The sequence below is a fragment of the Macaca mulatta genome, chromosome 20, assembly GCF_049350105.2.
Source record: "Macaca mulatta isolate MMU2019108-1 chromosome 20, T2T-MMU8v2.0, whole genome shotgun sequence".
In the NCBI taxonomy this organism is placed as follows: domain Eukaryota; kingdom Metazoa; phylum Chordata; class Mammalia; order Primates; family Cercopithecidae; genus Macaca; species Macaca mulatta.
Genome location: NC_133425.1, coordinates 13,009,912 through 13,034,113, shown reverse-complemented (window position 1 = coordinate 13,034,113; position 24,202 = coordinate 13,009,912). Strand labels below are relative to the sequence as shown.

Here is a 24,202-nt window from a genome sequence, read left to right as displayed (position 1 = left end):
TAGATCCCTTTTTTTATTTTTATTTTTTGTAGTTACAAGGTCTAGAAAGTAAATGTTGGAATTTTAAAATATGCAGGTATACTAGATTTTGGGAATGTGGAGGATTGGAAGCATTTAGACATTGTTTGATTTGTGACATTCAAAAGCAAGTACGTCATAACTCATTTGCTTCTATTTTCTTGCAAGAAAAACCTTGTGATATAACTGAAAGATGTTTTACTGCCATAAGGGTATGCCTGAAGGCGTAGGAGTAAACTGTTTCCTTTCTTGGAATTAGGTAATCTCAGCCAGGAAAGGAGAGTTTGAAACTGGATTTGAAAAAGGAGGACAGACAAGAGAACATGCAATGTTGGCAAAGACAGCAGGTGTAAAACACCTAATTGTGCTAATTAATAAGATGGATGATCCAACAGTAAATTGGAGCAATGAGAGGTGAGCGTAGATGTCTGGTTTTATGTTAGTGGGACTAAGGATGGTTTTGTTATTGTACGCCTTTTTCTCTAGGGTTTTTCTAAACCTTAATCTGTTTACTTAGGAAACTAGAGTTCTTGGTTTACATTGTAATTGAGTTATTTTGGTTATATTATAATTGTAGATATGAAGAATGTAAAGAGAAACTAGTGCCATTTTTGAAAAAAGTTGGCTTCAATCCCAAAAAGGACATTCACTTTATGCCCTGCTCAGGACTTACTGGAGCAAATCTCAAAGAGCAGTCGGATTTCTGTCCTTGGTACATGTAAGTAACTGTTTTTTCCTTTTTTTAAAAAGGAAAAGGATGTTACTACTTAAATTACTTATAAAGACATACGCTGAGTAACATGTTAACATACGCTATTGAGCATACATCTTTATAAGTAGTTTAAGAGAATATTAACTGTAACCTTGGTTTTTTTTTTTTTTTTTTTTTTTTTTTTTTTGAGACGGAGTCTCGCTCTGTCGCCCAGGCTGGAGTGCAGTTGCCGGATCTCAGCTCACTGCAAGCTCCGCCTCCCGAGTTCATGCCATTCTCCTGCCTCAGCCTCCGGAGTAGCTGGGACTACAGGCGCTCGCCACCTCGCCCGGCTAGTTTTTCGTATTTTTTAGTAGAGACGGGGTTTCACCGTGTTAGCCAGGATGGTCTCGATCTTCTGACCTTGTGATCCGCCCGTCTCGGCCTCCCAAAGTGCTGGGATTACAGGCTTGAGCCACCGCGACCGGCTACCTTGGTTTTAAAAATACTTAGATCTTTGCCCATTTTTAAACTGGGTTGTCATTTTGTTGCTGAGTCCTAAGAGTTCTTTTTAATACTGGCCACCAGTCCCTTATCAGCTGCAATCTGATTATAGCAAGTATTTTCTCCCACTTTATGAGTTGCCTTTTTTCACTTCTCGATGGTGTCCTTTGAAGCACAAAAGGTTTTATTTTTGAAGCTTTTTACATTTAGGTGTGTATTTTATTTTATTTTATTTTTTATTTTTTTTTTTTTGAGACGGAGTCTTGCTCTGTCACCCAGGCTGGAGTGCAGTGGCCGGATCTCAGCTCACTGCAAGCTCCGCCTCCCGGGTTTACGCCATTCTCCTGCCTCAGCCTCCCGAGTAGCTGGGACTACAGGCGCCCGCCACCTCGCCCGGCTATTTTTTTGTATTTTTTAGTAGAGACGGGGTTTCACCGTGTTAGCCGGGATCGTCTCTCGATCTCCTGACCTCGTGATCCGCCCGTCTCGGCCTCCCAAAGTGCTGGGATTACAGGCTTGAGCCACCGCGCCCGGCCTGTGTATTTTATTTTGAGTTAACTTTTGTGTAAGATGTAAGGTCTATGTCTAGGTTCATTTTGTTTTTGTATATTAATTGTTTACACACAATTTGTTGAAAAGACTATTCTTTTTCCATTGAATTGAATTGGCTCCCTCATTGAAAATCAAATGACCATAAATACGAGTTTATTCTTGGACTCTGTGTTTCTGTTTTTTTGTTGTTGTTGTTTATTTGGTTTTTTTTGAAACAGGCTTTCACTCTGTTGCCCAGGCTGGAGTGCAGTGGCATGATCTCAGCTCACTGCAACTTCTACCTCCCAGCTCAAGAGATCCTCCCACCTCAGCCTCCCAAGTCGTAGGGACTATAAGCACATGCCACCGCACGTGGCTGATTTTTGTATTTTTAGTAGAGATGGGGAGTCACCATGTTGCCCAGGCTGGTCTTGGACTCCTGGGCTCAAGAGATGCACCTGCTTTTTGGCCTCCCAAAGTGCTGGAATTATAGGCATGAGCCACTGCACCCAGCCAGTACTGTATGTTTATGGAATCTTGGTTTCAAAACTGGAAAAGTGAATAAAAACTAAGTAATATAGTCAATTACATATAGGTTATTTGCTATAAAATACTTTTCTAAATTTTAATAAGTTTATGAGGAAGCCTTATACTGAGCAGTTTTGTAATATTTTTCGTTTTCTGTGGAATAAGTGAGATGAAATGGATAATAAATTGGTTGAATGGGAAAAATACATGAGTAGAATGAAAATATTGTTATAACCTGTTTAAAGTTATAGTCATGTAACTTAACATTTTGATATTTATGTTGACTTTCTTTTCTTTAATGGATATTGTTGTTATGTTCTCAGTGGATTACCGTTTATTCCATATCTGGATAATTTGCCAAACTTCAATAGATCAGTTGATGGACCAATCAGGCTGCCAATTGTGGATAAGTACAAGGTACCCAAAATGTTAAAGAAATTGGGTTTCTTGGGAGGTGAAATCATAGTTGTGCATTTTGTTTCTAATTATGAAAACTTTTTTTCTTTTTTTTCTTTTTGAGACAGAGTCTCACACTCTGTTCTCCAGGCTAGAGTGCAGTGGTGCAGTCTGGGCTCACTGCAAGCTTGCAGGTCACGCCTTGCAGGTTCAGGCCATTGCCCTGCCTCAGCCTCCTGAGTAGCTAGGACTACAGGTACCCACCACCATGCCTAACTAATTTTTTTGTATTGTTAGTAGAGACAGGGTTTCACCGTGTTAGCTAGGATGGTCTCGATCTCCTGACCTTGTGATCCATTCACCTTGGCCTCCCAAAGTGCGGGGATTACAGGTGTGAGTTACTGCACCTGGCCTTCTTTTTTTTTTTTTTTTGAGATGGAGTCTCGTTCTGTCACCCAGGCTAGAGTGCAGCGGTGCGATCTCAGCTCACTGCAATCTCTGTCTTCCAGGTTCAGGAGATTCTCCAGCCTCAGCCTCCTAAGTCGCTGGGACTACAGACATGTGCTACTGCATCCGGCTAATTGTTTTTTGTATTTTTATTTATTTATTTATTTATTTTTTTTTTTTTGAGACGGAGTCTCGCTATGTCGCCCAGGGTGGAGTGCAGTGGCCGGATCTCAGCTCACTGCAAGCTCCGCCTCCCGGGTTTTTACGCCATTCTCCTGCCTCAGCCTCCCGAGTAGCCGGGACTACAGGCGCCCACCACCTCGCCCGGCTATTTTTTTGTATTTTTTAGTAGAGACGGGGTTTCACCGTGTTAGCCAGGATGGTCTCGAACTCCTGACCTCGTGATTCGCCCGTCTCGGCCTCCCAAAGTGCTGGGATTACAGGCTTGAGCCACCGCGCCCGGCCTGTATTTTTAGTAGAGATGGGGTTTCACAGTGTTGGCCAGGCTGGTCTCGAACTCCTAAGCTCAGGTGATCTGCCTGCCTTGGCCTCCCAAAGTGCTGGGATTACAGGCATGAGCCACCATGCCTGGTCCAGAAACTTTATTAACAACATAACATTGATGTCTTTTTCTTACTGGCTTTATTTTAGTGGTATAGACAGACCATAATTTATTCAACAAGTTTAGTTTATTTTAGCTGTTTCCAGATGAGCCAGGGATCATATCTCAGTGATAAACTCATAGATGTAACTGCTGGGCTCAAAGGATTTTCTCATTAAAGTTGATGCATATTGATAAATAGCATCGCAAAAATACTGTGCTAACTTCTGTTACCACTGGCAGCATGAGTGTTCGTTTTACCACAGCCTCACCAGCACTGGATGTTCATCTTAAAATAAACTTCCTTGTTTTTAACTGGATTTCCAACTTGAATTTTTTTTAAGTTTTGCGGTATCAATGTATGTAATGTTTTCTCCTCCTCAAATACATCATTCTTTAATTAGCTCCATTCTAAATTTCTTTAACAAATACTGTTTTTTCCAATTTTATATATGAGGAAACAGGCCTAGAGATCAGGAGAACCTGAATTGGTACAATCAGTTCAGATCTTCCAACATGAATTTCTGTGTTGTTTTTTGCACCTTTTTTTTTTTCTTTTTTCTTTTTTTAGATGGAGTCTCGCTCTTTCGCCAGGCTGGTGTGCAGTGGCATGATCTCAGCTCACTGCAACCTCTGCCTCCTAGGTTTAAGCGATTCTCATGCCTCAGCCTTCCGAGTAGCTGGGATTATAGGCAAGCACCATCACACCCAGCTAATTTTTGTATTTTTAGTAGAAATGGGGTTTCACCGTGTTAGCCAGGATGGGCTCGATTTCCTGACCTTGTGAGCCACCGACCCCAGCCTGTTTTTTGAGACAGAGTCTTGCTCTGTTTCAAGCTAGAGTTGAGTGGTTCAGTCTTGGTTCATGGCAACCTCTGCCTCCCGAGTAGCTGGGATTACAGGCATTCCACCATGCCTGGCTAATTTTTGTATTTTTAGTAGAGATGGGGTTTCGCCATATTGGCCAGGCTGGTCTCGAACTCCTGACCTCAGGTGGTCCACCCCCCTCTGCCTCCCAAAGTGTTGAGATTATAGGCATGAGCCACCGTACCCACCCTGTACCATATTTTCTTTTTAAATCATAGGCATCCTGCATTATTAATATGATCACACAAATGCTTATGACAAATTATTATAGAGTATTTGTTACTGAGTTTAAGATGAACCTAAGCCTTCTACTTAAGCAAATGATTTTCCTTTATGAATAAGCAGTGTAGAATTTCACTTTGGACTATTGAGCTGTTATACAGCACCAGTAAGTCTGAAACTGGATTTTATTTTACATTTCATCAGGATATGGGCACTGTGGTCCTGGGAAAGCTGGAATCAGGATCTATTTGTAAAGGCCAGCAGCTTGTGATGATGCCAAACAAGGTAAGAATCGGTTATGCTGTTTCCCATCTATTTATTGATTTTTTTTTTTTTTTTTTTTTAAAGATAGGGTCTTGTTCTGTCACTGAGGCAGCAGTGCAATGGCACAGACATAGCTTATTGCAGCCTCAAACTTTCAAGTAATCCTGCCACCTGAGCCTCCCAAGTAGCTGGGACTATAGGCATGTGCCACTCTGCCTGGCTAATTTTTTTTTTTTTTTTTTTAAATAAAAATTGAGATGGGGTCTCACTATGTTGACTAGACTAGTCTCTAACTCCTGGCCTCAAACAATCCTCCCATTTTGGCCTCCCAAAGTACTAGGATTACAGGCGTGAGCCACCATACCTGACCTCCTTTGTGTTATTTTTGACTGTTCAATTGCTGATGTTTGCAGATAACCTGAAGCAGGGCTTCTCTAACAGCTCCAAAGATGTTGCTTATGGTGGACCACATACTTGAGTCATCAGTACCTTCAGATGGGGATTGTGCTAGATTTCAGTGAGAATTTATTTACCATGCTAACTCCAGGCAGAGTAAATTAGAAAAAGAATCCATTATCAAGTGTAATATTTAGACATAATTGGCACCTTACAAATTGTATTATCTCGCTTCTTGATGCCTTGTGCATTGGAGATTAGAATATATAGTATCTTCTAAAATGTTTCTATTTTAAAGCCTGCTTTTTCCTATTATCTTTGCAACTTGAAGGCTGACATCTGAATGAAAATAATTATCAGGTTGAGTTCTTAGTTAGTTGTTGTTGTTTTGAGACGGAGTCTAGCCCCATCGCCCAGGCTGGAGTGCAGTGGTGCATTCTCGACTTACTGCAACCTCTGCCACCTGGGTAGCTGGGATTACAGGCATGCATCACTATATCCGGCTAACGTTTGTAGTTTTAGTAGAGACAGGGTTTCACCATGTTGGCCAGGATGGTCTAGATCTCCTGACCTCATGATCTGCCCGCCTGGGCCTCCCAAAGTGCTGGGATTACAGGCGTGAGCCACCACACCCAGCCCTTACTGAGTTTTGTCTGTAGAGTTGTCACAAAAATTACGGAGATGAGCCAGGCCGGGTGACTAACACCTAGCACTTTGGGAGTTTGAGGTGGACAGATAGCTTGAGCCCAGGAATTGGAGACCACACTGGGCAACGTAGGGAGACTCTGTCTCTTTGAAAAATAAAATTAGCTACTTGTGGTGATACATGCCTGTGGTCCCAGCTCTTTGGGAGGTTGAGGCAGGAGGATTGCTTAAGCCCAGGAAGTCAAGGCTGCTATGATTTATGATGTCTGATCATACCACTGCACTCCAGGCTGGGCAACGGAGCAAGACCTTTTCTCGAAAAAAAAAAAAAGCTATGGAGGTGTAAGGCAGCTTGGTGGTTGCAAGGGGCTAAAGGAGGGAAAGTAGGGAGTGACTGCTTAATGGGTATAGGATTTCCTTTTTGGGACAATAAAGTTTTAGAATTAGTGGTATTGATTGTACAACATGGTGAATACACTAGATGGCACTGAATTGCAAACTAAATGGTTTAAAAGTTAAATGTTATTATTTATATTTTACCAGAATAGAAAAAAGTATGATTCTCTAAACATAAGTGAAGTTAGTACCCAGACATATTTGCAAGTGAGGGGCCTTAGTAGCTAGTATAGAGAAAGTGGCTGTTCTCTGTGGAAGCCGTCACTTGATACTAATCACTAGGCAGGTATAGAATGTCCTTGAGTTGAGCAAGTCTCAAAAACTCACTTCAGTTTAGTCCTCCTGAATCTCAGTGGAACAGAGCTAGAATAGTTTAAAAGACATAGAGGCGGCTGGCACAGTGGGCCACGCATGTAATGCCAGCACTTTGGGAGGCTGAGGTGGGTGGATCACAAGGTCAGGAGTTCGAGACCAGCTTGGCCAACATAGTGAAACCCCGTCTCTACTAAAAATACAAAAAATTAGCCAAGTGTGTCAGCAGGTGCCTGTAATCCTAGCTATCCAGGAGGCTGAGACAGGAGAATCGCTTGAACCCCGGAGGTGGAGGTTACAGCGAGCCAAGATCACACCACTGCACACCAGCACGGGCAGCAGTGCGAGACTCCGTCTCAAATATCAAATAAAAAAGTGGCAAGACTTTTACAATAAAAAATTCATGGGGTTGGCAACCTATGGAATGAGAGAAAACATTTGCCAATCATATATCTAAATATGGGGTTAATACTAGAATATATGAAGAACTCCTACAAGTCAACAAAAAAACTAAACAACCCAATTCAAAAATGGGCAAAGGACTGCAATAGACATTTTTCCAAAGAAGATGTACAAACAGCCAAAACGAACATGAAAAGATGCTTAGCACCACTAACCATTAGGGAAATAGAAATCAAATCCACAGGGCTGGACATGGTGGCTTACGCCTATCATCCCTGCACTTTGGGAGAAGCTGAGGCAGGAGGATCACTTGAATTTTGAGACCAGGCCAGGTCTCTATGTGTAAGATTCCATCTCAGTTAAAAACTTTTTTTGGAAAACAAAGTAACATGTGTTGGCAGGGATGTGGAGAATTTGGAACCCTTGTGCACTGTTGGTAATGTAAAATTGTGCCAAGTGCTGTGAAAAAATATAGCAGTTCCTCAAAAAATCAAACATAGATTTCCCACGTAATCCAGCAATACCATTTCTGAGTATATACTCAAAAGAGTTGAAAGCAGAGTCTCAGATATCTGTATAAACATGTTCCTAGATGCATTATTCACATTAGCCAGAAGGTGGAAGCAGCCCTGGTGTCCCTAAAGGATGAATGGATAAAGCAAGCGTGTTACATATATGTAATAGAATATTGTACAGCCTTCAAAAGGAAGTTCTGACATAGGCCACAACATGAATGAACCTTGAGGACATTATGCTATGTGAAATAAACCAGTCACAAAAAGACAAATACCGTATGATTCTACTTAAATGAGGTACCTCGAATAGTCACATCTGTCAACTGAAAGTAGGATGGTGGTTGCCAGTGTTTGGGGGAATGGGGAGTTTCAGTTTTGCAAGATAACAAGATTTTAGAGTTCTGAATATTGGTTGTACAATATTTTAATGTATTTAATACTATTGAAATGTACACCTAAAATCGTTATGATGGTAAATTTTGTTACATGTATTTTAACCACAGTAATTAATGGGTTAAATTAAAAATTGGGTTTTTACTTTGATATTTTATGAAACTGTTCTGAAATACAGATAGTGGTTTTTTTGTTATTTTTTTTATTTTTATTTTTTTGAGACGGAGTCTCACTCTGTATGCCAGGCTGGAGTGTAGTGGCACGATCTCAGCTCACTGCAACCTCCACCTCCCGGGTCCCAGTTCAAGCAATGCTCCTGCCTCAGCCTCCCGAGTAGCTGGGATTACAGGAACGTGCCAACATGCCTAGCTCATTTTTGTATTTTTAGTAGAGACGGGGTTTCACCATGTTGGCCAGGCTGGTCTTGAACTTATGACCTCGTGATCCACCTGCCTTGGCCTCCCAAAGTGCTGGGATTACAGGCGTGAGCCACTGCGCCCAGCCAATACAGATTGTTTTTTAGGTGAGTGACTTCTAAACTCTTGTTTCTTTCTTTCTTTTTTTTTTTTTTTGAGACGGAGTCTCCTACTGTGGCCCAGGCTGGAGTACACTGGCGCCATCTTGGCTTACTGCAACCTCCACCTCCAGGGTTCAAGCAGTTCTCTGCCTCGGCCTCCCGAGTAGCTGGGATTACAGGTGCCCGCCACCGCACCTGGCTAATTTTTGTATTTTTAGTAGAGACAGGATTTCACCATCTTGGCAAGGCTGGCCTTGAACTCCTGACATCATGGTCCACGTGCCTCAGCCTCCCAAAGTGCTGGGATTCCAGGTGTGAGCCACCACGCCTGGCACCCCCCGTCCTTTTTTTTTTTCCCTGGAGATGGAGTTTCGCTCTTGTTGCCCAGGCTGGAGTACAGTGACACGATCTTGGCTCACTGCATCCTCTGCATCCTGGGTTCAAGTGATTCTCCTGCCCAGTCCTCCCGAGTAGCTGGGATTACAGGCACCTGCCACCATGCCCCGCTAATTGCTTTTTTTCTTTTGTATTTTTAGTAGAGACAGGGTTTCACCATGTTGGCCAGGCTGGTCTCAAACTCCTGACCTCAGGTGATCCACCCGCCTCAGCCTCCCAAAGTGCTGAGGCATGAGCCACTGCACCCGGCCTGCAGAGCATTGTTAAATGTAGTAAATGTCACTGATGGTAAATTTCATGTGTATCTCCTCTCACATCACTTGTTCTTTTGCTTCACCTTACTGCCACAGCCAGCATTGGAAGTACTGAGGAGCAATACTGGCATCAGAACTGGAGGCTTCCATAACTATTTTATTTTTACATTAAAAACTTTTTTTTTTTTTTTTAAAGACAGGGTCTCGCTGTGTCACTCAGGCTACAGTGTGGTGGTGTGATCGTAGCTCACTGCAGCCTTAAACTCCTGGGCTCAGGCAATCCTCATGCCTCAACCTTCCAAGTAGCTGGGCTAAAGGCATGTGGACTACCCAGCTCTATGGACTATTTTGTTAGAAACAAAGAGTTTAGGGCCGGGCGCGGTGGCTCAAGCCTGTAATCCCAGCACTTTGGGAGGCCGAGACGGGCGAATCACGAGGTCAGGAGATCGAGACCATCCTGGTTAACACGGTGAAACCTCGTCTCTACTAAAAATACAAAAAACTAGCCGGGCGAGGTGGCGGGCGCCTGTAGTCCCAGCTACTCGGGAGCCTGAGGCAGGAGAATGGCGTAAACCTGGGAGGCGGAGCTTGCAGTGAGCCGAGATCCGGCCACTGTACTCCAACCTGGGCGGCAGAGCGAGACTCCGTCTCAAAAAAAAAAAAAAAAAAAAAAAAAAAGAAACAAAGAGTTTAGGCTGGGCGCGGTGGCTCACGCCTGTAATCTGAGCACTTTGGGAGGCAAAGGTGGGTGGATCACCTGAGGTCAGGAGTTTGAGACCTGCCTGGCCAACATGGTGAAACCTCGTCACTACTAAAAATACAAAAAATTAGCCGGGCGAGGTGGCGGGTGCCTGTAATCGCAGCTACTTGGGAGGCTGAGGCAGGAGAATGGCTTGAACGCAGGAGGTGGAAGTTGCAGTGAGCCAAGATCACGCCACTGCACTCCAGCCTGGGCAACAAGAGCAAAAGTCCACCTCAAAAAAAAAACAACAGTCCTATGCAGCCATCATCACTATCTAATTCCAGAGCATTTGATCACACCAAAAGGAAATTACGTATTCATTAAATAGGTGATAGACTTTTAAAGCTTAGTTCAATAACTTTTAAGTAGTGCACAATTCCGATATTTGGAGATTGATAGGTAATGGAAGACAGGTTTATTAAATCCTTCATAGAATTCCATAATAATAAAAATTATATCCATGAAACTGAAATCCAAATATTGTGTTTTTGATTTTGAAAAAGTAAAAAAGGCAAATGCTAGTGTATACCGTGTTCTATTTGGAAATGATTAGAATGTGATATTTAAAAGGTGACACGTTAATACTTTAATTGGCAGTTACACTTCTAGGATATGATTTTCACCGATCATATCTAGGCTAAGATTTTATGTCCATACAGATATAATAAGTGTTTACAGTCAAATCTTGAAACTCTTTATTGAGCAGACATTCAGATCATTTTATGTCCCATAATGCAGTGAATGTGTCAGAAAACCTCCAATCTTGTTTTATTTTAAAGCACAACGTGGAAGTTCTTGGAATACTTTCCGATGATGTAGAAACGGATACTGTAGCCCCAGGTGAAAACCTCAAAATCAGATTGAAAGGAATTGAAGAAGAGGAGATTCTTCCTGGATTTATACTTTGTGATCCTAATAATCTTTGTCATTCTGGACGCACATTTGATGCCCAGGTAAACAAATTATTGTCGTTGTAATAGTGGGTTTTAATGTCTAAATGAAATTGGAATATCAGTGCCTTTTGTTCTGATTATTGGTGACATGCCAGTTAACCCATCTTAGTGTATAGAAGGGGAATGGAAATATTATAAGCCACTTATATATCATAACCACAATAGGCACCTCATACAAGATCTTCAAGCTGGTACAAGTGCTTACTGGATAAGGAGTATTCTTTGTAAGTTCCTTTTTATGTTTGATCTCCTGATGATACATTTTAGAGTATCTGATATTTACTTTGACCGGAGCACTGTTACTGTGGAAGTCATGGTTTATGTGCTCATTCACAGCACATAGCTTTCCAGACAAGAAATCACACAAGTTTCCTTGTTATTAACAAGGTAACCTCCCTAGGAGAATGACAGAGTAAGTGACTGGTGTGGTTAACAGAATTTTTTAAAGTTCTGTTCTAAGGTATGACAACTAATCAAGTTAGATTTTGATGCCAGATGTAAAGTTGTTTACTTTACTGGACCTTGGATATTGAGAAATGGATAAAGCTGGATAAGTTTACATCTAGGTAGCTTCTGAGCGGTAAAGATTAGCTTAATTCCTTGGGGAATATGAAGAAAGGCTTCCCAAAGAAGAAAGTTGGCCTGCTGTCTTTTATTTTGTTTGGAGATGGAGTTTTGCTCTGTCACCCAGGCTGGAGTGCAGTGGCACGATCTCGGCTCACTGCAACTTCCACCTCCGGGATTCAAGTGATTGTCCTGCCTCAGCCTCCTAAGTAGCTGGAATTATAGGCGCCCACCACCAGGCCTAGCTGATTGTTTTGTATATTTAGTAGAGACGGGGTTTCACCATGTTGTCCAGGCTGGTCTCAAACTCCTGGCCTCAAGTGTTCCCCCTGCCCACCACACCTCGGCCTCCCAAAGTGCTGAGATTACAGGCGTGAGCCACTGTGCCCAGCCAGCCTGCTGTGTTTTGAAAGTTGACCAAGGACTCACCAAGAACATTAATAGAGGACAGGATATTGAAATTCATGCTTTGAGGTCAAGCAGCCTGACCCCATCCTGTGAACAAAATTAGTAAGACAAACCTATCACCTCTAATACAAAAATCACTTTTAGGCCGGGCACGGTGGCTCAAGCCTGTAATCCCAGCACTTTGGGAGGCCGAGATGGGCGGATCACGAGGTCAGGAGATGGAGACTATCCTGGCTAATACGGTGAAACCCTGTCTCTACTAAAAAATACAAAAAAACTAGCCGGGCGAGGTGGCGGGCGCCTGTAGTCCCAGCTACTCGGGAGGCTGAGGCAGGAGAATGGCGTAAACCCGGGAGGCGGAGCTTGTCAGTGAGCTGAGATCCGGCCACTGCACTTCAGCCTGGGCAACAGAGCCAGACTCCGTCTCAAAAAAAAAAAACAAACAAAAACAAAACAAAAATCACTTTTAAGTTGGTGTCCTACTGAGATGGTAACACTAATTCTTGGGATTTATATGGCGCTTAAGAACACTGAATTCTTTTTTACCCTAAGGATAAAGATAAGAATGTGTGTGTGTGTTTGTTTGACAGATAGTGATTATAGAGCACAAATCCATCATCTGCCCAGGCTATAATGCGGTGCTGCATATTCATACCTGTATTGAGGAAGTCGAAATAACAGTGAGTTTAAGATAATTGGTTTATTTCGGTTTTAATACCATTTTATCTTCATAATTTCTAATCAGCAACAGTGATGTACTTTTATTTCTATACCTGTTCTTAAAGATTATTTCATTTGGCATTATTCTGATTTTCTCATACTCTTTTCTTGGTTAGGCCTTAATCTGCTTGGTAGACAAAAAATCAGGAGAAAAAAGTAAGACCCGACCCCGTTTTGTGAAACAAGATCAAGTATGCATTGCTCGCTTAAGGACAGCAGGAACCATCTGCCTGGAGACCTTTAAAGACTTCCCTCAGATGGGTCGTTTTACCTTAAGAGATGAGGGTAAGAGTTTTTAAACTGATGTCTAGTAGTATATCCAGGATACCTAGCTTTGGTCATCTTCATCATCTCAGTACAGTACACATTGCAGTGGGTTCACAGAAAACTTCGATTCACATTCTGTATTCATATGAATGTTTTATGAGATGAATGTATTGAACAGAATTGACCACGTGTTTTAGCAGTAATGCCAAATCTAGTAATGTTCTACGTAAAGAATCTTAATTTTGATGTTTTGTGAGTAGTGGATTTGGAGGGCTGTTTTGTTTACTAAGACATTTCTATGATGTAATCCTTTGTAATATGTCTGGAGATTAAAAGGGATATAGAGAATGATTTTTTTTACACCTAATTTTTCAGAGGTCTAATGTTTGTGAACTTTTGTGTGCATCCATTTCTGCCTACCTCTCGGTGACGCAGAACAACTAATATTACCATCTTGGGGTCATGAACTTCTTTGGCATAAAAACAAAATGATTGTTATGAAACGTTTCCTTATGGTCTGTTAATATTCCTTTTCCTTTCCTTTTTTTGAGATGGAGTCTTGCTCTGTCACCCAGGCTGGAGTACAGTGGCACAATCTTGGCACTGCAAGCTCCACCTCTCAGGTTCACGCCATTCTCCTGCCTCGCCTCCCGAGTAGCTGTGGCTACAGGCGCCGCCACCATGCCCGGCTACTTTTTTGTATTTTAAGTAGAGACAGGGTTTCATCGTGTTAGCCAGGATGGTCTTGATCTCCTGACCTCGTGATCTGCCCACCTTAGCCTCCCAAAGTGCTGGGATTACAGACGTGAGCCACCGAGCCTGTCCCGGCTGTTAATATTTCTAACTTAGATAACCATTTTAAGACTATAGAAGACTTTACATAAAACTTTATAGTTCCATTCAAATACAGAATAGTCATTTCACATGTTCATTCCGATTCCATTTAGCAAAAACTACTTTGTATCTACAAAGTCTCAGGAACTGTGCTAAGCCCTGCTGATGAATACAGTTCCTGAACTTTACATTGGACAAAATTGTATAAAGACAATGTTTATTTTACTTTAAAGGCCCAGAACTCTTCTGGTTGATAGTAAAACTGGTTATTGTGTTTATCTTATTAATATAACAAAATGATAGTTTTAGTTTACCACTCAGAACCTGATAAAATCAGGAAGACAGAAGAAAAGCAATTAATGTAGCAGGAATTCTTAACCCTAGAATTATTTTTCCCTAAAAGATAACTTGGGTTAAAAAAAAAAAAAAGATAACTTGGCTTTTAGGTTTTCCACAAGACCCAATGGGTTTTGTATTCCTTTCAGTCCACAGGAGTACTACCAGAAGGATGTGTTCACTGCATTGTAGTCAGTGGCGATTGCTGTGTCTTTTCAGTTACTTAAGGATAGGTTTTGGGATTTTTTTAGCAGCTTTATTGAGATACAATTTTCATAATATGAAACTGACCTGTTTTAAATATATAATTCAATGAATTTTAGTACGTTTCCAGAATTGTACAACTATTACCATATACTAATGTTAGAACATTTGGAACACCTAAAAAGAAACCTTATACTTGTTCATAATCACCCCTTATTCCCACCTCCACCCCTAGGCAACCACTTTTCAATTTGTCTTTTATAGACACTCCATAAATAGAATTATAAAGTATGTGGTCCTTTGTCTAGTTTATTTTACTTAGTATGATTTTGAAGTTCAACCATGTAACATGTTATTTATTCCTTTTTATTGCTGAATAGTATTCCATTGTGTGGATATTCCACAAATACAGATATTCCCCCCGCCCCCGCTTTTTTTTTAATCCAGAGGTTTTTGGCCCAGTGTGGTGCCTCAAGCCTGTAATCCCAGCACTTTGGGAGGCCAAGGCAGGCAGATCACCTGAGGCCAAGAGTTCAAGACCAGCCTGGCCAACATGGTGAAACCCTTCCTCTACTAAAAATACAAAAATCAGCTGGGCATGGTGGCAGGCACCTATAATCAGCTACTCGGGAGGCCGAGGCAGGAGAATCGCTTGAACCTGGAAGGAGGAGGTTGCAGTCAGCCGAAGTCATGCCACTGCACTCCAGCCTGGGTGAACAGAGTAAGACTCTGTCTTTACTCAGTAGCTCATGCCTGTAATCTCAGCACTTTGGGATGCTGAGGCGGGTGGATCACCTGAGGTCAGGAGTTGGAGACCAGCCAGGCCAACGTGGTGAAACTCCATCTCTACTAAAAATACAAAAATTAGCTGGGTGTAGTGGCGGGCACCTGTAATCCCAGCTACTCGGGAGGATGAAGCAGGAGAATTGCTTGGTGGGGGGCGGGGGGAGATAGGTTTTTGATACAGGGAACCATCTCTTTACCAGCTCCCCCAAAGAAGACCCACTTATTAAGACTACCTAAATAGAAGTATCATGGGTTTGGCAGTAAAGCTAGTTAATTAGTAACTTACATTGTAAAAAATATTTTTGTGATTTAAAATAATAAGTTTTAGTATCTTATATAGACTTGCTGTTAACTACTGAAAGATTTTTTAAAATTTTCATTTCTAGGTAAGACCATTGCAATTGGAAAAGTTCTGAAACTGGTTCCAGAGAAAGACTAAGCATTTTCTTGATGACCCTGCACAATACTGTGAGGAAAATTGACTGCAAAAGCCTACTTCACACCGCCTTCTCTTATTTTCTGCCCATAAACCTCTCCCCATATTTTGCAAAGAGGAAATTCACAGCAAAAGTCCACATTATGTCAGCTTTCTCATATTGAGAGCTCTGCTATGCCACTGTTGAATTTTTCCCAAGATTCCCATCCCTAGCCCCCTTTTCAAACTCTGCTTCCTTGGACAGATTTGGCAATAGCTTTGTAAGTGATGTGGACATAATTGCCTACAATAATGAAAACCTACAGGAATTTTTTTATTTTTCATTTTCCCCTTAGGCATATTTAGTATTTTTTCCCCAGGCAGATCATTCTGAGTGTGCGAGTGTGTGTGCACATGTTACAAAGGCAACTACCATGTTAATAAAATATTCAATTTGAAATCCTTTTCGGTATTTGAATTGCTTTTGAATAATGTTTTTTATCTGGATGTAACATTGTTGCATTAGCTTTTTAACTTTCCCAAGTAATTGAATACATTTTATTACTTGGACTTTTATAAACTCTTTCCCGACCCACTATAAATGAGGCATTCACAGTGTTCAAGTTTGTATTAAAGGAAAGGATTAGTTTGACCCCTTCTTTTGATTGTTAATGCATACATGCAGTTAAATCCCTTTATCCAAATGTGACACTGCTTTACTAGGTCTTTCAGTTATTTATTTATTTTTTTTCCAATTATATTGTAACATGATTTCTTAAACACAGTAAGTTGTTTTAAAATGAACAGCATACTGTAGTTTTTGTAAGTAAAGCGTAATGAAATTGTACCCCGAGAGAAAATTCCATTAACTCGTTAAATTAGTGGAATTTACAACAAATAAAGCATGTTTGAGACCTGGCAAAAATTCCTCTTTTAGTATTTATAAGAGCTGCATGCTTCTAGTATGAAAACCGTATCAGTTGCAAGTGCCACTTCTACAAGTTACCCAGTTTACTCTTTTTACCAATAACTTTGAAGTTTGGATGATCCTTGCTGGTTAAAGCTAAATCTCAACCCAGCAACTAAATAAACATATTTCGAATCATCAGAATCTGCACAGACTAAAATTATCATCGATAAGTAGAATCAAGCACAGTGTAAGTTTTAATCTCAATTATTGAAATGCACTGAGTTTTCTTAAGTGTAAAGCTGAAATTTGCTCACCATGTTTTTGATGAACCACAGTGCAGCACTATGGTGGTTTTAGATTGAATGACTTTGTGCTATATTTATCATGACTCTGAAATTTTTCATGAGAAAAATGAGGAATGGAGGCAATTTGTAGGTTTATCCGAAGCCCCCTTGATGTTGAGTGTTGCCATTTATCAAAGAGAGCCTCTTTTAGATTGTGATTTCTGTCTAAATAAGGTACTTTGTATATTTAATGACAAGTCCCTTCCCTGTAATTTTGCTCCTCAGAAAAGAAAAGCCTGGACAGACTGTATTTCCAGTCACAGAACATAAAACTTAATCTATTGGGTGTTCTGTTTTGAGACAGAGGCTTACTCTGTCACCTAGGCTGGAGTGCAGTGGCTCAATCTCGGCTCACTGCAGCCTCCACCTCCCGGATTCAACTTCCTGCCTCAGCCTCTTGAGTAGCTGGGATTACAGGAGCCCACCACCAGGCCCAGTTAATTTTTGTAGTTTTAGTAGAGATGAGGTTTCACCATATTGGCCAGGCTGCTCTCAAACTCCTGACCTCAAGTGATCCACTCGCTTCAGCCTCTCAAAAGTGCTAGGATTACAGGCGTGAGGCGCTGTGCTTGGCCTAGTGTTTTCTTAACTGTGAAATTCCCATTCATTTCATGAATGAGGCTACATCTTATGGACAGAGCAAAGTTATTGTTCTACAGATTCTTGAAACTATAATTATGGCTATTAAATTGCATGAAATTTAAATTTTATTATGTCTGCAAATATCTGGGCTTTTATTTTTCTGGAAAATATAGGAGCTTTAATCAAAACATAATAGTTCTTTTTGTAATTCCATGTTAATAAAAACAAATACTAATAATTGCTTGAATTTTAATGAATATTTAAAAGTTCAAGAGCCACTGAAATCATTTCCAGAGATAAGAGTTCCCTTTCTAAATTGAACACATTTTTAAAAAATAAGTTATGTTTGCTACTAAAACATTTGCACTGTTAGAATATTATGTGCATGTTGCCAAGACTCTTAAGTAACTTGGATATCAACTGTGAAAGGCCTACCTCTAAAAAGTAACAGGTCATACAAATACAAATGTAACTGTAAAAATTCCACTGGATTCTTGCATATTTGCAAGATTAGATTATTCAAAAGAAATTTCAATGCTAAAATTAACCAGCAACATAAGTTCTATGGGCTTTGAAAACTGTTCTCATCTTTTTAAAGTTGATGCATTTTCAAATCCTGCTTACACGGGCTATTAATTTGGATAAGGAAGTTAAAATGTCTAAGGTGAACTTGGCATTATGTGGAGACGTTGGACCTTTATAGAGCAATACAAATTCCTGTGCTGTCATTCTGTCTTCTGCAAATGCAAACGTGTTTAGATGGTCGACAGTGCAAAAATAGGGTAGTTGGCTGCGTATTTAGGGTATCACCTAAGCATTTGTTCTCTATCTTTAACGTTGTTCTACTAGAATGATTTTTTCTTGCATCTTTTCACATTAATGATGTTCTTTATATAACTTTCATGCTAGATTATTTAATTAGTTTTTTAAATTAATAAAGTGAATTTAAGAAATGTTGAAATAAACATCTAAGTAATTGCCATTTTAAACCCTTGTTTCTTACTGTGGGAGGGGGGAAATACAGCACTCATTTCTTGTTTTTACTTTGCAAAAGTAAGTGAAAATCTATGTAAAATCAAACCAAAAGAGTTGGACTGAGTGTGTATTGTCTTGAGATTAAGTGACAAATAGTAAAGTGTTACTGAATAATTAAGCCCATGTATTTTGTTTTGTTTTGTTTTGAGTTGAAAATCTTTGAAATATGTGATAACTGAATGTCAAAAGTTCCTAAACTCTTAACAGTGCAGGTTGTTCACTGTAACAAGAGGTAACTCACATTTGCTGGTTACATAAACTACAAGTACTGCTCTCACAATATGGGACTTTGAACTGTGATGTAGTTCAACAGTTGCCGGCATCCTCTCAGCTGATGTGCTGCGAATATTTTGGGTCAGACTTGCAGCCAGATGCAGTTTTGCAACCCAAGAAAAATGTTGAACCTATGGTCAAAAACTTTTCCCAAGATGAACTCTGGAAAAAAATCAGCTAAACTCCCTTGGCGATCTTCAGGAACACTAGTAACGACTGTAATTACTCCGTGATCTTTGATGACTGTTATACATAACAGCACTCTAGCACCTTTCCTTACTGGCATGGACTTCCTCATGGACCGCTACTTCATGGATGATAGCTTAATTGCTTTGGGTAGGGATTTAAGGTAGTCAAGGGGAAAATATGCAGTTTTATTACAGCTCTTAGCATCAGGCAACTTTCAACTTTAAAACCCTTTGTGAAAAATCTGGTTATAGCACTATAGCTCTGATTTTAGGATGGTTTAAATGTTATATTCATTGTTGGCCTACCTTATCACAACAAACTGTGCCATTAATCCTCTCACAGACATACGTAAGGTAGAGAGAGCAACCAGTGGTTTTAGGGGACAATTATCTGTCTCCAGATAATAGGCTTTATTTCTTCCAGCTAACTTTTTCAGTGATTCTAGCAGATGCCATCCATCTATACACTCTTGATCTTGTTTCTTTCTTTAGAGATCTCGCCATGGCAGCAACTTGTTAAGTGTAATCACATAGCACAAAAGACTTAACTAGGTTTACATTTATAGCAGTCAGTTGTGGTTAGATTAGGTTTCATAGTAAATGGAATAGGAAGTGTTTTTATTTTCTAGTAGTAATAATGTGGATTCCATTTGACCCAGTTTACTGTCAGAATTCAGTTCAGGTAGATTTGGTTCAACTTTTGGTGGTTTTTGGCTCTAGGATATTCTTGACTTTAATATCCTAGAACTTACTGAGTCTTCCCTTCAATAAATACACTTCTCACATACCTCTAATCCTATGCTTCCTTGAAACAATAATGCTAGCTGAGTTGTTTACTAAGGATTATTACAAGGGCCTGAAGGTGTGGGAGTGGAGATTAAAACCTTTATGTTCTCCAATATAAGGGAAAAGCAGATTGGCACTACGTCTGATTAGGCAGAAAACACCAGGATTCCTTAAGTGATCCTTGAAATGGTTATTGTTTTCTGCCTTGTCACATTTGCCACTGTGCCCTTTAAAACGATGTGGAAACCTCAGGTTTGTGGACAGCACAGGTGGAACGACATTTTGTGCTTCCTGAGGCTCCCCTCTACCAGGCACATTAGCTTAGTGCTTCAGATGTCAGCCCAAGTCCTTGCTACCTCCTTTTCCTGCTGCCTGGGGAAGAGTGTGTTGGAGCTGGAGCGCTTGCACTCTTCAGGTGACTATTTTCACCTCCATTTCTTCCACATGCGTTAGGTGAAACTGAGGTCTGAGCCTCCTGCAAGGTCTACATTTTAAGGACTCACACATCGGGCTCTCAGAAATGTACACACCTGTTCTGTTTGTTCTAAAGGAAATGTGGGTATCTCAGGCCAGGACTTAGTGACCAAGTGACTAGTTTTCGCTAGACAGCAGGTTAATACCTAGATCTCTTTAAAAAAAAAAAAAAAAAAAAAAAAAGGATTAAAGGGAGCTGATCAGGTTTGCGAGTTTTTTAGCCTAATTCCAAAGCATGGAAGAGTGCTCTAGGTAGGAAAGAAATTTTTTTCTTACGATTTGTAGCTACCTACTGTGCCTGACTTGGTGCCTGTGTGAGGATTAAGCCCTTAGTCTGCTCTTGCAATTATTCAAATGACAAGTTAAATTTGCTTTTGTAATAACAATAAAAGTTGTCATCTTCCCTTTTGAAGGATTTGTCGTTCGTAATTACCTGTGTTGTAACAAGCAAAAGCCATCCATGCCCTTTTCTGTACAATCCTTTTATTTTTGTATCAGCTATTGGAACCATCTACCAACAGGTTTGTTGGATGGATCTAATAAGCTCTGTCACATAAGGGATTCACAAACGTCATCTGCTTGCATATGGTATGCAAGTCTTTTGTATAATGTATACAACCACCTTAGGAAACAAAAAATAACCCTATAGGAAGTTAGAGATGCTGAATAATAACTAGATCACAGTATGTGGTTTTATGTGAATAGCAGAGTTGGGGGAAACGTCAATTGTCAGAACCTCTACATTGAGGATTTTTAATAAAGATCAAGAGACCAAATAGTGCTTGCCCATTTTATTCAATGTGCAAGGGCAAGAAGAAATTAATGATAAAGGTAATATATACAGTGGCTACTTGAATGACAGCAGTTCATTCCTGTGTACTCACTAAGGTCCTGTTTGAACTGTCTTTAGGTGAATCACTTTGAGGTTTTGGCAGTCAGCCTCTAGGTATCTGGCATTAAACCAATCATAGCTTAAAACTTGGGACCAAGCTTGCTATTAAAGTAGGGGTTCAGGCCAGGCATAGTGGCTCATGCCTGTAATCCCAGCACTTTGGGAGGCCGAGATGGGCAAATCACTTAAGAGGTCTGCAATTCCAGACCAGCCTGGCAAACGTGGTGAAAACCCATCTCTACTAAAAAATACAAAAATTAGCTGGGCGTGGAGGCATGCTCCTGTAATCCCAGCTACTTGGGAAGCCGAGGCAGGAGAATTGCTTGAACCCAGGAGGCGAAGGTTGCAGTGAGCCAAGATCGCGCCACGCACCCAGCCTGGCCAACAAGAGCAAGACTCCATCTCAAAAAAAAAAAAACACGAAAAATAGCCATTAATACCTTGGATGCTGTAAATCTGTAGTGAAAGATTGTGTATCTCAATCTAGAATAAAGACCAAATAACAGTAAAATAGAATTTTAAAGCTTACCAAACTTAAAAGTGTCTTAAAACACAAGTTTAGCCTCTTTGGCCATGTGAAAAAAAAATCCTGGAAAATTATTTAACCATTAGTGACAATTTTTAAGCCTTTATGGCCATTTTGATGTTGGATTAAGAACTGTAAAAGTCATGTAACATCCCTTTTTTGTTTACTTATATTTACTTTGTCCTCTTTAGAGTTAATTCAATGTGTTGGTCTTAAAAATGAAATTTGCCACCTGGGTGTGGTAGCTCATGCCTGTAATCCCAACACTTTGGGAGCCTGAGGTGGGCAGATCATGAGGTAAAGAGATCGATACAATCCTGGCCAACATGGTGAAACCCTGTCTCTACTAAAAATACAAAAATTAGCCAAGCATGGTGGCGCACACCTGTAGTCCCAGCTACTGGGGAGACTGAGGCAGGAGAATCACTTGAACCCAGAAGGCAGAGGTTGCAGTGAGCCGAGATAGCGCCACTGCACTCCAGCCTGTTAACAGGGCGAGACTCTGTCTTAAAAAAAAAAAAAAAAAAAGGGAAATTTGCTAGATGCAGTGACACATGCCTGTACTCCCAGCTCCTCCTGAGTTGGGAAGATCACCTGAGCCCAGGAGTTCGAGGCTGCAGTGGGTTATGGTTACGCCTGTGAACTGCCACGCATTCTAGCCTGGGCAACATAATGAGATGCTGTTTTTTTTGTTTGTTTTTAAGTGAAATTCTTGTTACTGTCAATCTTTCCTTCAAATTGCTTCTGAAGGCTTTGTGCACCCATATTACATGCAAGAAATATTTTCATACGTTTTCTGCTAGGAATAAGAGACTGCCTACAACAAGTAAAATTCTTCTAGCTGAGGAGTGTACTTTTTGAATTATTTGGAATATCATCCTTCTGTTAAAAATTATGCCAGGCCGGGCACAGTGGCTCACGCCTGTAATCCTGGCACTTTGGGAGGCCGAGGTGGGTGGATCACCTGAGGTCAGGAGTTCAAGACCAGCATGGCCAACATGGCGAAACCCTGTCTCTGCTAAAAATACTAAAATTAGCCAGGCACGGTAGTACAAGCCTCTAATCCCAGCTACTTGGGAGGCTGAGGAAGGAGAATCGTTTGAACCCGGGAGGTGGAGGTTGCAGTGAGCCGAGATGGCACCACTGCACTCCAGCCTGTGCAATGGGAGTGAGACTCCATCTCAAAAAAAAAAAAAAAAAAAAAAAACCGGCCAAAAATTTCCTCTATCTGCAGTGAGTCACATTTAATGTTAGCTGCACATTTTCTTAACATCCCATTGCCCACACGTGATTCCTAAACATTTGCCTTCTATGGAAATGATCATCATCAAACACAGTAATATTAGTTTACATGTTTAAAGCATTTTCACTAAAAGTTCTGTTCTCTGGTTTGAGCTTAGTCAAGAGTCAAGCTACTGGTAAAAATAATTAGGAGGGCATAATGGGAAAAAAAAATTTGTTTTGTACCTTGTAGTTATATTTAGGTTGAAATTTTTAATGAGGATTTCATCCCACTTAACTGGGCACAGTACTCCCAAACGACTTTGTATTTGCTTATCAACTACACAAGTTCTACATTTCCAAACAGAAGAAATAATTTGAACGTTTCCAGCATGGAGATAAACAGGCGATGGATATCCCAATTACCCTGATTTGATTGGTACACATTATATCAATGTATTATCACATGCACCTTGAAAATTTGTATCTCTATTATGAATCAATTTTTTAAAACTACAGAAGTTACTTAAAAGCAGTCGACAACACTATCTTCGTTAATTCCCTGGCAAATACATCAGGTTTTAGGATAAAAAATGAATCTTCAAGATTTAGATTCTTAGGAGTAATGATGATTTGTAAGGAAGTTCCAGAAGACAGATGTTATATGACAAAGAAGAGGATTTTTTATTAAGGTAAAATTTGCATACAGTGAAAAGCACAGATCTTAATTTTACAATGAGTTTGTCAAGTGTATACAACTGTGTAAACACCCCATCAACATGCAGAACACATCACCTCAGAAAGCTCTCTTCTGCTACTTTCCAACCAATCCCCTCCTGCCGAGGCATTCCCTGTTTTGCCATTATGATAGTTTTGTCTGTTTTTGAACTCTACATAACTGGAATCACATAGCTTGAACTCAACTTTGTCATCTTTGGCACATTACGTTTCAGAGATTATGTTGTGTGTATCAGCAGCTCTCTTTTTTTTTTTTGCTAATACTCCATTTTATGACTACTTTCTAATTCAAATGATCTATCCTTGAAGGGAGATTTGATTTTGCTTTCCAATTAGCATTCTTTGACAGGTTAGTTGCAAATGCAAATACCTTTCTTCTGAATTTCTCTAATGCAAGGAAGTAAAACCAGAGAGAAGTCTCACCTCTTCTTCATCTACTTTTATAAAACTCACCAAGGATAAACAGATAACGTAATGATCCTCATAGGTGGTGAAATAACATGAGCTCCCTTCTCATCTCCCTTTCCAATCCTAAAGAGGGTCTTCCCTGTATTGCCTGTGAGGCACCATTTCTTTCCTTTCCTTTTTGTTTTTGAGACACAGTCTTGCTCTGTTGCCCAGGCTGGAGTGCAGTGGCAGGATCTTGGCTCAGTGCAACCTCCACCTCCCAGGTTCAAACAATCAGTGTCCTGAGTAGCTGGGATGACAG

General features: G+C 40.5%; 1 protein-coding gene and 1 long non-coding RNA gene across 9 annotated transcripts in view; one reads left to right on the top strand and one right to left on the bottom strand.

The window, feature by feature from the left end:
* The window catches only part of GSPT1 (G1 to S phase transition 1), a 125,117-nt gene extending 109,133 nt beyond the window's left edge, over positions 1-15,984 (top strand). For all 8 annotated transcript variants that reach the window (XM_077987321.1, XM_077987323.1, XM_077987320.1 and 5 more), the window contains 8 exons: positions 278-432; positions 596-736; positions 2,596-2,689; positions 5,010-5,090; positions 10,817-10,990; positions 12,553-12,642; positions 12,799-12,967; positions 15,496-15,984. In XM_077987321.1, coding sequence (XP_077843447.1) covers positions 278-432; positions 596-736; positions 2,596-2,689; positions 5,010-5,090; positions 10,817-10,990; positions 12,553-12,642; positions 12,799-12,967; positions 15,496-15,548 — 957 coding nt within the window. In that variant the 3' untranslated portion in view covers positions 15,549-15,984. The remainder of the gene's footprint in view (positions 1-277; positions 433-595; positions 737-2,595; positions 2,690-5,009; positions 5,091-10,816; positions 10,991-12,552; positions 12,643-12,798; positions 12,968-15,495) is intronic.
* Positions 13,317-22,063, bottom strand: LOC144338397 (uncharacterized). Its single transcript, XR_013412477.1, has 2 exons — positions 21,848-22,063; positions 13,317-14,867 (listed from the first exon to the last, which is right to left on the bottom strand). It is a non-coding gene; the product is annotated as an uncharacterized LOC144338397 (long non-coding RNA).
* Between the last annotated feature and the right edge of the window lie 2,139 nt (positions 22,064-24,202).